Source organism: Apteryx rowi, unplaced genomic scaffold, assembly GCF_003343035.1.
Source record: "Apteryx rowi isolate R43461 unplaced genomic scaffold, aptRow1 scaffold_6, whole genome shotgun sequence".
Lineage (NCBI taxonomy): Eukaryota > Metazoa > Chordata > Aves > Apterygiformes > Apterygidae > Apteryx > Apteryx rowi.
The window spans coordinates 8,020,061-8,034,106 of NW_020450871.1; the positions used below are offsets into that span (position 1 = coordinate 8,020,061).

The window sequence follows — 14,046 nt, forward strand, 5'->3', positions numbered from 1 at the left end:
TTCTTGAAAATGGAGTGTATCCTTCTCATACAATGTAAGTCAATGTCCCGAATTACTTGTTTCTATTAGCATGGTGCCTACCAAACCAAGTTAGGTATGAGGTCCCCATTGTGCAGGGCACTTTAACACAAGACAGTAAAATATGATCCTCCTTCCAGGCAGCCTGTAACCTAAGCAAGAGAGCAGTATTGGCTAGTGCCTTATAATTGAAGACAGGTAGCCTGTGTTTAATATGAGACAGAATGGGAGGTATTGGCAGAGAGTGAAGATACTGGTCAAAGCAAATGAGCTAAGAAAGTGATGTTTAGGGTTGTGCTTTTACATGGCTGTGAAGGGCAGAAGAATGCCTTTTGTAAAAGGCAAGAAGTAGTCATTGTGGATATTAATTATAACAATGAGAGCATGGACAGGAGTTTCAATGAATATATAGATGTGCAAGTGTGGATACTAAGCTAGGCAGAAAAGAGTCTGAACTGTAGATATAGGGGTGGTATGAGCAGTTAAAGGTCTTGGTTGATAATGCTGAGTTAATGCATTGAATGACAAACAGGGTGATAGTAATTGGTTCTGTGAATAAGGAAAGTTGAGATAGAGTTGAACTTAGCTCTTCTGAGTTTGCACATTCAGCAAGATATGCAGAAGATGATGTCAAAAATGGGTGGAAATTTTAGTTTAGACGGGGAAATAGATCTGTAACTGAGAGACCTGAAAGTTGGCAGCATAGAGATGTTTGAAGATGTTGATGAAATTACCCAAGCATGGTTATACATGGCAAGGTAGGATGAAAGTTGGTAAGGGTTCTCCATCTCTCCAGGGATAGTTGGGAGAGGAGAACTGATAGAGTAGGATAGAGATATATATTTAAAGAGAATAGTCTTCAATGTTGAAGGCAGCTTACAGTTAGAGAATGAGATGTGGTGTCAATTTTGAGATGTCATTGGCGAGGAGGAGGTCACTGGAAACCTTGGTAAGAGGTTCAGTGGATTATGGGGGTCAGAAGCCTAACAGTCATGGGTTTAGTTCTGAACTGACAACAAGTAATTCTAGATCTCCTTTCATATCTTAGTTTATTGAATATGCTGATAACATGGTTGTTAGGAAGGTATGAGATCAAAGAGGCTTTTTGTTAAAATGTGGGGGAGCCTAGATTTGTAATGTGACAGCCTATGTTTTTAATATGAAGGGAAATGCCAGAGGAGAATGAAATGTGAGAAGATTGAAAGAACATGGAAGTGTGTCAGTGGGAAGCAAAAGCAACTGGGAGAGTAGTAGTCTTCTGTACAAGAATGGCTATACTAGATCAGACCAATGGTTTATCTAGCCTAATAGTCTGTCTCTAAAAATGGCCATCAACAGATGCCTGTGGAAAAATACAAAAACGGTGAGTATATGCGATATGTTTCCTTGGCATTGCCTCCTAACGTCCTTCACAGGATAGGAGGAAATTGGTGAACTACTGCATAAGAAGAGTGATGTGGAAGTGAGAGGTGACTTGAAAGGCCGCTGACGTTGCGTGTAGTTGTCCACCAGAGAAGATGGCAGAACTGGAGTAGAAAAATAGTTAATAAGTTATTTTTACACTGGTAGTAAACATGGCCATTTACATTTTCACTGTGCCTCTCTCTATACAGGAGTAGAAATAGAAGTAGGCTTTGGGGTGGGCTGAGCCAGGTCTGGGGGCTTCGTAAGATGGGCCAAAGTGATGATAAAAGAGCATGGCAAAAGAGGTAAAGGCAGAGGAAGAGTGAAAGAGGGTTGTCATCACTCTGCATGCCAGTGGAAAGAAAGGTTGGAAACTGATGGAAAGCTGTCAATCTGAGTGGATACAGTGATTCTAAATTTTGAGTGTTTTATTGATACAGATTTTGGTAGTGAAGTATTTATGTGCATTATAGCAAATAATCTTGGCAAATAGATTAAATAAAATTGACCAGCTTATCTAAGACAACTGTCACAACATATTTGTCTCAGAATAAATCCTCCATGTGGATTCTATAGTTGGAAATAGAATAATTAAATTTTTTTTGTCTTGAAGTAATATCCATATGGCAGGGTCATTCTGAAAGAGCTATAGATAGTGAATAGTATAAGCCAAGTTGTTTGTAACAAGTTTCTTGGATGAAAATTCTTAAGGTTTCCATATTGCTTAAAAAAAAAAAGGCATTTCTTCAGTCATATAAGTTGGTATGGTCAAATCATCACTTTTGATGAAATGAGATAGACCTTTCCAAAAATAAGTGTATATGTTTCCTTTAGTGTATCCTAGAGAAAGAATTAACTAGCTTTTCTGAGGGAACTATGTTGGCTGTTTCTGCATATTTAGGCAAGTAAACTACTTTCTCTTCTGATGGATAAAAAGAGGTTAAAAATTGCCTAACATAAAACTGAATGTGGACTCTTCTCTATAAATGACATTGCTAAAACAGTTTACACAGGAAAGTAGTGCTAGTGTTTATGGTAATCAGTTAATCTTCTACTGGTAACCGGGCACAGACTAAAACTATCATCTGTGCTCTTAAGGTACTTTCCTTAGTCTCCATCCATGAGCTTTTTAGGTGGAAATATAACTTTGACAGTGTCTCATGCTGTGACTTCAAAATGTATTTGCCACCCTATAAAATGATCGTAGTTAGTCGTGTTCATTTTTGCAATTTCTCATTCTAACTTCATCTTCTAATATGACACTTGTATTTGTATTTACACTCATCTGTTGCTAACATTGTACGTTGGTTTTATTACACACAGTATATGTTCACTTTTGTGACAATGTCAATGTATGTAACTGACAAAATTGCTATTACACAGACTTTAGAAAGATGGCACTAAGTGTTAGTTTGTCATATAACCTACCATCTACTTGGCATAATGTAATTGAAGTGGAAATACTACCATGTGAGCAGGAAAAGTGCCCTCTTAAAATACAGGCACGAGTTGAGATAGCCAGGAGTAGGGTTCTTTGTATTCAGTGTTTGGTCTCTGGTGGAATGACTGCAGTGCACCTTGAAGGGGGCCGGGGGGGGGGAAATAATTATTTGTGAGATTGGCAACTACTTGTCCAGAGAGTGGCCAGGTTTTGAATTCTACGTGCTTCTATTTCAAAATCATGTGTGTGTTACTGCTATGAAAAATGTTATTTTTCAGAAACAGATTTGAAAAACTAAATGTCTTCTCCTGTGTATGCAGGCTATGTTCTGTTAAGAGTTTACACAGCAGTGCCCTAAGGTGATCCCAGGCATCTGGGTTCCTCTTAAGGGTAGGGCATACTCGGCTGGTGGGTAGTGGTGTAGTATCCTCAGGTCTTGGTGCAGGATAAGTCCACCCTGCAAACTCCCCGAGTGCTGATGAGGGAGGCTACCACGCAACTCTTTGAATTCCCTTCACGTCTGACAAATGGTGTGCTTCAATGGACAGCTAAAAATGCACTGTGAGCGCAACTGTGAGATGATGAGCTGCGCTTCTGGGATGACTCTTACTCCACACTTGTTTCAGTTTGAATTCTTTCTTCAAATATGGATTATAGAAGCCAATCGAGTCACAGAATCTAGGTCTCTGGAAGCCAGTGTCTTTCCATGAAGTGGTTTTTCTCTGCCTCATGAAGAAAGATCGGAAACTGCTGTTTGTCTGAACCACACATTTATTGCATTGGGGACAATTTCTTGAGTGTGAACCACTGTCTCTTAAATTGGTGCATAGAAGGAGAACAGTTATTTTTAATAAAATCTTGTTCAACTTTTAGTTGAGTGACGATCTGTCGCATGATAACTTCTGAACTGGTTAGCTTGCAGAAAGCTGTTCCCAGATACAAACGGAATTAAGTGATAGCTCTTCGCAGAGAAACAATAGGTTTATGTGTTTTACCAATAGGCTTATGCATTTTACCACAATGGAAAATTTTACAAAATATTAAATGGCTGTGCTACAGGAAGTAGGGTTAGTTGAGAACATGTATATTTTTTTTGGTTGATTGGGATATACAGAACATTCTTAAAAAACATGTTTAATCAGTTACTACTTGCCTAACTGAAATGAATTTCAAAGACAATGCTTGACAATAGGAAATGGTAGTGTACAGTACATCACCTTAAAAAGGTCAATGCTCTTTGGGAAGGTACAGTATTAAGAACCCATTGGTATTTAAATTTACTCATTGAAAATCTGTTGGCCTGTTTCATTGAAAGGCTAAAACAACTAGGGTCTCTTTGATAAACTCTGCTGTTCCTCAGAGTGAGCTGGAGGTCTCTACAGCTTTCTGGGCAGGGATTAAAACCAGGGGCTCTGTAACTACCTGGAGAATTTGGATGTGGTACAGGCACATTTAAAGCTCATACTGCTTGGAGAAACGATGCAGAATCTTTTTTGTCATTCAGCATAACTTATGTGAATGATGAAGGTGCAATTTTATAAGCATCTCTGCAGTCCTACTTGACTGTCATAAGCAAAGACTTACACTAAGGCTTTGCCTATTGAATCAAGATTAGGATAGCTTATTTTATAAAATAATACAAGCAAGTGCTTGATAAAACAGTAATGTGATGCCACGGTGGACACTGAAGAAAACAGTCTTACTGTGTATATTTAAAGATGAATTTGATTACAGAGCAAAACAGAAAAATACCTACCACACAAGCCTACTGTCAACTTTTCACTGTGGAAACATTAGCTAGAATCTAAACTTGATGCTTCAGGGGACAGGGCAAAAGTAAATTCTTTTCTTTCTAACCCTATTCCAAATCGATAATACATTATCTTAACATCTCAGGAGACTGAAGTATGTGGGGCTTTTTTTATTGTATTTTTTTTAATTGAAGTCATCTTTGCAAGTATGGATGCTCATGGTACTACTCTTTCCATTTTACTGAGGAAGAGCTGATTTTTGAAAATAAGAGACCTTTGACATGGTCTAAGTAACATCTGTCTTTTAAAATTTTTTAGCTGACTTCGTTTTTCCTTTTGGCCTTGAAATGTATTTAACTACTTTTTCCTGAATTTGTCTACTGGTTCTAACTGTGGTTTAAAAAAAAAAAAAAGACTTTTCCCAAGAATTTGTGGTGTTTATTCCTTCCACAAATTGTAGTTAATTTACATGAATGCAAAGGAATGATCTGTCCTGCTTTTTGTTAAGTAATCAAATGAGCTATACAAAGCTCAAAATAAAAACAGTAAATCTTTAGAGTTTGCTTAAAAAAAAAATCCTCTGTAAATAACTTCAGTAGCATGATTCCAGATATACTTGAGTGGTAAAAAACTGTGCCATTTCTTTTATTGTTTTTTACTGTAAAATCTCCAATGTTACTCATAAGAATGCATTGAAAGTGGTTGAATTTAGATTCTGGACTCATGCACACTGAAGTTTAGTATATAAAAACTTACTGTATTTTTGAAAATGAAATCATTCATAGTGTCCAATGAGAACAGTTGTCTTCATAATTTTCACTTTTTTCCTTAAAATTTTATTCTGGGATATAAAGCAAATTTCTGATGTGATAGTTGTTTAAACTTAATGCAACAAATTTTTTTTTTGAAAAATCACTTTTAGCTTCAAACATCTTTTACCCGATATGATAATAGCTATTAATTTACATTCCAGCTTTTCCATAGTAAAGCCTGTTTTCTTGTTTTGCTTTTTTTTATTTTGCAAAAACTTAGTGATTCCTGTATTGATTATCAGTTACATGATTGTAACTCTTCCATTTAATAAGTGGTCTTACATTGGTCAATAAGGCCTGTAACATAATATGTAAATGTTGATGTGTGGATCAGTAATGGCTTTCACTCATGGTAGACACTGTTATCCCCTAGCTGTAAAACTGTATTTTATTTTTCCTTTTTTGGAAGTAATTTTCCCTTAAATCTTAGATAGGCATCTCACTGAAAATATACTTGAGAACTTTTTTTTTTTAAGACAAGGCGCTGACACACTAGAATGCATTTCCTCTGCATGCTGTTGTAATAATGGATCATTCTAATCCCAACATGAATTTAAGGTCATTTTTTTTTTAAAAGTAGTTTAGACATACAACTTTTAACAAAGGAAAATACATTTGGGACTGTCATTGAAATATGTTGCATTTGTAAGTGAATGTGAATCCCACTCCTGTTATACCCCTACATAAAAAATATTTTTCTTTTTATAGAACTGACAGTGCATCAGCTGACCAGGACAATTTAAAATACTCTTCATCCAGAGATCGGGGCAGTTCTGCCTCCTATGGATTACAACCCTCAAATTCAGCTGTGGTGTCTCGACAAAGACACGATGATATCAGAGTCCACACTGACATACAGAATGAAGAAAAAGGTATACAGATTGCTGTTTCATGTGTAAATTATGAGGGGACATTCAGAGAAAGGCAGTAAACTTGAAATGGTTGAGAGGAATTTTGTTTTATTTATTAATTTATTTTGCAAAAATGCAATGGATTGTTAGAACTTGTGCCACAGTATCACTGAGTTGAGAGATTTATCAGGGATCAAAGAAAAATTGTTATGGGTAGTGAGGAAGATACGGTGTTGCATTAGCAGGAAGAATGCAAGTGGAGACTTAATGCATAAACAACTTTTACTGAAGAATAGTATTCTGGATGTGTCTGGTCTTCAAGCTGTAATTTCTTCCTGCGTAGTATCTAATGCTTCTAGTGTTGGAAATAGACTGCCTGATTAAATGGACCACTAGTCCGATAGATTATCTATTGCAGCTCTAGTGATTTTAACAGCAAACTGGAATCTTAGTTTGGTAATTTAATCTCTCTTTTGTCTTAAATGGGAGTTTCTATTTTCTCTCCCTCAATCTGACTTCATATAGATTTGTGAGATGTATATATTTTGAAGTATTATGAAGATGGTTCATATAGTTTTTTCTGATTTTTTTTATGAAAATGCATTAAATACTTTCTCAAGAAAACAGCTGTGAATTTTAATTAGTATGTCTTGGACCTGTGTGAAAGAGAAATCTGTATTCTCTTTTTTTGAATTGCTAAATATAGTTAAGAAATAGGAGGGTCTTTTCATTGCAAAATCACTTTTCTTGACTATGCAAATTTTCTTCAGACATGCCGGGCCAGAGAACTCAAAATTCCACAGTAATATTAGTATGGAAGTTTTTATTCTTGAACCTGAAACACTTGCATTCCCCCTACTTCTCTGCCCTGTAACTTTCTGTAAACAGCTTCACGCTTCATCTTAGGAGAAGTTATGGATGAGTGTACCCATGCAAATTTATTTTTTATAACTGGTACATACTGTTAGTAGGAGAAAGGAAAGTGAAATAGGTATTTGTTTATCTGAGTAACTTGAAAACCTTATGAGTTGGTTACCTTTGAAAGAGAAACTTCTTAAAAAGCAGTGTGACTGCTAACATTGAGTTTTAGTTTTTCTTACACACTGACATATTATATTATTCTTAAATGCTTCAGAGTGGGCTAGTATTTAAATAATATATTTGGAACTTATTCAGACAAATACAGTAAGGTAGCGTTTTGTGAAGTTGCTGGGAAACTGTCATTTGAAAAGAAAAATGCACCTAACCCCCCCTCCTCCCCCCCCATACTGTATTTTTCAGAACATGTCTCTGCTAGCTCAACACTTTTCTTTAACTCAGCTATTTTGTTCAGTTGTGACTTGAAAAGAGATGATTAGGATATTCCGTTTTATAAAACTGGATTCCTTATATTTCTAGTTCACTTTTATTTGTGTAGAAATTTGTAAGCTTAGAGATGCAGAATGGCTTCCTTGTTTACTAAGATTTTTGAATTAATGTGTTGGTGAGTATACCAGCTTGGGGCTTTCATTTTAAGAACTTGTGGCTTTTTTATGATGCATAACCATTGTAAGTACCTGGAATTCTTAAAAAGATTTTTCTTTTTTGTTTGGTGCTGAGAATAAAAATGACTTGTAATTTCTTCATTTCTAGAAGTTGCCCCATATCTGATGAAGAACAATATTCCTTTGATATGTAAAAGTTACAAGCAAAGAAAATGCATGGTTTTTTTTCTAGTTCTGAAAAATATTTTTTTTTCTTAACAAAACTTGGTAGGGTGGAAATGACCAACTCAGTCTCTTCAGTTGGTCATCCCTTGAAAATTTCTGGTCTAAGGGCACTTTAAAAACATGTACTTTTATATTTGCTTCTCCATTAAAATTTATTTCTGTTTCATGATGATGAAAAATGCATGTTTGGTAGGTTTCAATTTGATGCCCTGACCTCTGCACCAGTATTTAAAAATATCTCTATTACAGATTTTGTTGAGTATTCTGCAAAATATGAATGGCACTACCAAGTATGTCTGGATTAAAGGCTGCAGATGCTTCAAAGAATTGTAGAGTCGTAGCGTAATGTAGATTGGAGGGGACTTCTTGAGGTCTTTGGTCCAAAGCCCTGTCTAAAGCAGGACTAACTTCCAAACTGAATAGGATTGCTGAGGCCTTGTCCAGCTCAGTTTCAAAAATCTCCAAGGATGGACTGTTCCACAGGCTCCCTTAGCAGCTCGTTCAGTGCTTTACCACTCTCATGGTAAAGAACTGTTTGCTTCTATCCAATTGGAGTCTCTCTTGTTGCAGCTCATGACTGTTGACTCTTGTCCTTTTGCTCTGCACCTTTGAGACAAGTCTGACTCTGTCGTCTTTATCACTCCTGCTGTAGGTAGTGGAAGACTGGAATTAGATCCTTCCCTTTAACCTTCTCTCCTTTACTTTATGAAACAAGACATGAGTTTGCAAACTGAAGTTTTTAAAACTAAATAAAAGCTTTCTGGATTTTTATTTATAAGTGATATGTTCTCCCTTCCTTTATCACCCCCTTTGGTCTGTAACTTCATGATGTACTCAGAGTCCTCGTTGCGGGAAAGATACTACACTAATATTCATATGTCATATCATCTGTATATTTATGCTAAAATTAATACCTAGTGACATAGCTGATTGCATTCTTCTGGGTATCAGATTTAACGCTTCACTAGACTGACTAGAATTTGCATAAATTGACTAGAGTTTTCAAAAATTTTTCAGACCAGCAGCTAACTGTCTATAAGGAGAGTTATAATGTAATATTTACAGCCTTTATGCCTAAATACCTGATTGCCCTGCTGTTTTTTAAATATGCTGTAGAAAGTACCACATGCTCTTACAAATGAGCAAAACCAGCTGGGGTTTCTTGAGTGCTGAAGGGAATATATAAAATATGCTTAAGAACTCTAATTGTATATGGCAGCATGGATATTTTTGATAGTTGATGTTTGTGGTCTGAATGTATGATTGTCTGACATCTTCAGTGAAATTACATTTCTTTGTTGCTCTGTGTTTTAGTGATATACTTCTCTGTACTCATAAATATAATTATCGCTATTAGAAGTAATTTTCTTCATAGGAGAGTGTTACTTTGTTATGACAAAATAACCTTAAGGTGGCATACATACTAGTTTCTTACAAAGAGTTTAATGTTGTAAATCAAAATGTACACAAATTATCTTTACTGTAACTGTTTAATTAATTACAGAACACTGCAAAGTCTCAGTTGTAATGGTAGGGGAGCCTTACGTGCATAGGAATGCACAAACTTCTACTTGTAGTTCACAGATCCATTCTTTTATCAAAAGCTTTGTCATCAAGATGACATTCTTTTCATCCACTAAGGTTCAGACTCACCTTGATGTTTGGACCTGATGCAGGTGGAATTGTGGAAATAACTTTGCTGAAAGAAGTCTTGTATATCTTTTGTTGTTCTACGTTTAATTTTCTTAGTTGATTCTTCCCTATCTCAAGCAGGGAAGGCACTTTAGAAAGCTGTTTGCACAGCTGGCTCAAAAGTGAGCTCTAATACATTGAGTGAAGTATTGTTCAGGCTTGGTGGACAGTTTCATTTCTCCACAGTATTTATTGCAGATGGGAAGAGGTTATCCCTCAAAGTGATGTGGCAGACTGGAAAGAACCTTGGTTTCATTATTTGATTATGTAAATTCTTTTGCATCTAGGACTAAAAATAATCCAGTTACTCAAAATGACACTTTTATTTCTGTTTTGTGTTGCTACCAAAGATGTACCAGGTGTACTTTGAGTTGGAGAATTTAGGATTGCATTTAATTCATTTAAGCTAATGTCAATGTGTGAAAATACTTGCTGTTGCATGTTTAGGAAGAGTTGTTCAATTTGTGAATTGCGATCTACTTGAAGCTTTTGTACTTGCATGTAAATCTGTGGCTTTTGCAAAGCTTTCTCACTTTTTGGCCATTTTGTTGACCCTGGGGATGGTTTATAACAAAAAGAGTTAAAATTCTATATGGATTGTCAAGGAGCAAATAGGTGAATGCCTCTAGCCATGTTTGCTAACAGGTCGATGCAAAGGGTCTTTTAAAATACAAGAACAAAAGTAATAACTTCAAAATACAAGAAAATCCATGTTAAACTATATGGTAATAGTTATTTTATAAACTGGTCAAAAAAAGACTGGATTCTGAGCATGTGACCTGGAAGCTTAAAGGACATAGCAAAAAATTTTTGCTTGTGAAGGTAAAAAATCAGACTAAAGGTGATGATAGAGGATAGGAATGTTGATTTGAATATGAATTAAATAACTAGTAACATACTACCCTGCTGAATAGATGGTCTGACAGCCTGGTTTAATGTCATATTGCTTTTTCTACAGGTGGCTACAGTGTCAATGGAGGATCTGGGGAAAATACTTATGGTCGGAAGTCGTTGGGGCAAGAGCTGAGAGTTAACAATGTGACCAATCCTGATTTTACCAGTGTTCCGCATGGGAATCGTGCTTTAGCCACAAAAGACATGAGGAAATCACAGGGTAAGAATGCCGTAGATTTTCAGGAAAAGGGATCTCTTTTCTTCACAAACTCTCTCGTGTTCAGAATATGACAAGAAGTTCCTTATGAATAGGCAGTCTATACAGCTTTTTCTTGTGTAGTATGTGGTTGGTTGACATTGATGGAAACTGTCATCTTTAGAAGCCTGTTTCTAAAAGAAACAAAGTAAGAATATAAAAATAATTCTGTAATTGGATAATTTACTTTGTGTTTTATAAAGGGAGGGGGCAGGATCTCATTAGGGCTAAAACAAAGATATATTTACTGTTTCCCTTTGAGATTTCCTCCATAATCTAGGCAGATCTCTCAACTCTAATGCTTGTGCTATCACTCTTTTGATTTCCTATTAATAGCTTTTGAACCCTTATTCAATTTAGCCAAATTTGGCAAAGAGATTAAGAGCTCCAAGAAAGAGGATAAGCTCTTAAACTTGTTGAAAATTGGTACCTGAGTAAAAACTTGCAAATTTGAACCCCTAGTGTGGGGAAAAAACTGTTGTGTGAGCTCAACCATTGTGTGTTGTAACTGACCTGCGGTGAACTAGTGAACAAGTGAACTAGTCATTGGATCATACCAGCTAATTAGTCAGCAGCTGCATATTCCTGAACCAGCCACCGTTTGTGCCTCTTGCTCAGCTGAGCATTAGAGGCCAGGGAGGAACTGGAGGCACTGTAAGAATGGGGCAAGGACTTGGGAGATACAGTGATAGGAAATCTGGAGTTATGAGAGGGCATAAAAATGCTGGACACAGGTTTGTTGGAAACAAGGCTTCACTATTCACACTACTTGGGTTTATATCATGGTTTAAAAAAAGAAAAGTTGGTCCAAGGACACTTGAATGAAAATAGAAACTTTTGTTATGACTAAGCATTGTCACTGCATCACTTAATGTAAGTGGTAGGTAGTTGAGCCACCAACAAAAATGGTTGCTACTTTATACCAGCATATGGAGACATAGTCCTTTCCCCTCAGAGAGCTTACATTTTAGATGAAACAAAAAGTGAAAGGAAAGAGTATTCAATGTGCTTTGCAGGTAGAGGCACTGAGGTGCAAGTACCTAGTGACATGATTGATAGGAAAGCCTGATCTTTGGAATGGGTTAAACTCGGACCTTGAAATCCCATTCTGGTGTCTTAATTTCAAAACCATTCTGCCTTTTAGTGCCTTAAATCATGTCTATGTAGAGGAAATAGATAGTTGTCTAATAGAGAACTCTGTGTAAATAATACTTATAGTAGTGCAATTGTGAAGAAATTTACTGGCAGAAATTTATTTATTGGCAGAAAATTCACCGTGTCTTCCTAGACCTCTTTAATGAATCTTTACAATGTTAAAACTGTCCCGAATGACTGAAGTAGCTACCTCCGACTTGTATGCTTCTTGTATGCATTTTTTTCTCTAGATGCCAGAGTTTGAGTCTCCTTGTTAACTGGGGAATCTTCATGATTGTTGTAGGTTTCAGCAAATCATTTTTGTTTTTTGGTAGTTTCTTTAAAATAGGGTTATGTCACAGCAAGTATCATTTTTTTAATTTTTTATATTTGCTTGAGTTTGTCATGGTATGAATGTGTGCTCTTAGCTTTTTTTTAAATAGTAGTCTTCTGTGGTATGTGGCTGAGAATTTGCTGATTTCCCCCCCCACACACACACACACCAGAAAGTCTTGTACAGCTATTCTTTAACGAGTGCTTTGATTAACATATTTCAGTCATATTGGTTATTTTATTCCTTGGTTTATTTTAGGTTATGATTATGGCTCAACAGACAACATTTTCTGTCTCAGGGTGTAATGTTTCTCAGTTATTAAATGGAATAAAAGCAGAGCTTTTAGTAGATAATTTTGAACATTATGTCTTGTTCCAGCAGCAGTGAAATGTCTCTCATACCAGTAACCTTGGTGGTGGTGGTTTTGTTTATACAGGTCTGTTTTTAGGATTTTTCCATCTATAGGACAGCACAACTGTATTTTCAAAATAAATCAGTGTCTTCCATGAAGAGATTACAAACAAAGTGATAAATGCAGAGAAGACAGGGCACTAGAGAATCAGAGGATGAAGGTTTAACTAATTTGGGACTTCGTTTCTGTTGAATTTTCCTCTAAAACTGAAGAGCCAGCCAGCCCTTTCTAGGGAAAAGAGTTACTTTACAAAGATCTAGAATCTATCTATCTATATATACACACACACATATAATTTAGTAAGGCAGTATTTTCCAAACCACTTCATCCTGTTTTGTCCTTCAAGAGCAGTCTCTAGTGACCTGACGCAGCTGATGCTGGTTGTAGTTTCCCACATGCTTGCTGTGTGGCAGGGATCAGCACAAACTGGGTGTGACAGAAAAGGCAGGTGACATGTACTGTGCCTTTCTGGTCCAGGTGTGTCTGTGGTTGTGTGTAGCTGGAGGGCATATTGTAGAATAAACTTTTCTTTCTCATGAGGCTCATCTGTTACCTTGGAAAGGATTGTATTAAGGGACCACCAATGCACTGAATAATTCAGGAGTCGATTCATACTGCTGTTTTGAGTGTCTTCATATGTAGGCAGTCTAAAAGTGAAAGAAGCATGTGTAGATTCAGTTTAGCTTAAACTTTTGAGGTACATTCAGTAATGTAGCACAATACTTTCCTAGCAGAAGAGAGTCGATGCTTGAAATTATTTAGGAATAGCTGTTGCACTCTTTATCTATGTACTGTAATCTATTAATTTCCATCATAAACAAGGCTTAAAAGAACTTCCATTCTTGTCTGCATATGTTTTGACTCCTAACTATTCCATCTGAACTTTCAAAAAAAAATTTTTTTTTCTCTGAAGGTCTGGTGACCTGCTGCTGCTGCTGCCCAGGTTTTAAAGAAAATGATAGACAAAGTATCCCACAAGGCAGACTGCATCCTTCCTAAACCTTTTCTTCCTTCTCCAGGACTGATCAGAATTTTTTTCCTAGATGAGTCACTGCACTAGGTCCCTTTTTCCAACCCTGGAGTTCAGCTTTGTGTTGACTGTTGGTGGGCAAGCCAGGTCCAGCAGGTGGAGATAAAAGGAGATCCTCAGATGCAGGTGATCTAGCGGGAGTTGTAGTTCTTAGACTGGCAACATCACTCAGAAAGACTTCAGATACTACCTCAGAAGGTGCTTTCATAGATTGTGATTCCTTGCATGTTTGTTGCTAGATATGTGGCTTTTCTCCCCCACTACAGAAGGCTGTGGTTCCCAGATAAAGTAAAGAAAAAGAAAATTCT

At 36.5% G+C, this 14,046-nt stretch overlaps 1 protein-coding gene across 6 annotated transcripts in view; it reads left to right on the top strand.

Moving 5' to 3' along the window:
- The first annotated feature begins 6,134 nt into the window (after nucleotides 1-6,134).
- SMG1 (SMG1, nonsense mediated mRNA decay associated PI3K related kinase) overlaps nucleotides 6,135-14,046 on the top strand; it is a 61,300-nt gene continuing 53,388 nt past the window's right edge. For 4 of the 6 annotated variants that reach the window (XM_026082956.1, XM_026082955.1, XM_026082957.1 and 1 more), the window contains exon 1: nucleotides 10,694-10,792. In XM_026082956.1, coding sequence (XP_025938741.1) covers nucleotides 10,777-10,792 — 16 coding nt within the window. In that variant the 5' untranslated portion in view covers nucleotides 10,694-10,776. Of the gene's footprint in view, nucleotides 6,299-10,636; nucleotides 10,793-14,046 lie in introns of those variants that run through there. The other 2 variants (XM_026082958.1, XM_026082959.1) reach the window with 1 other exon arrangement.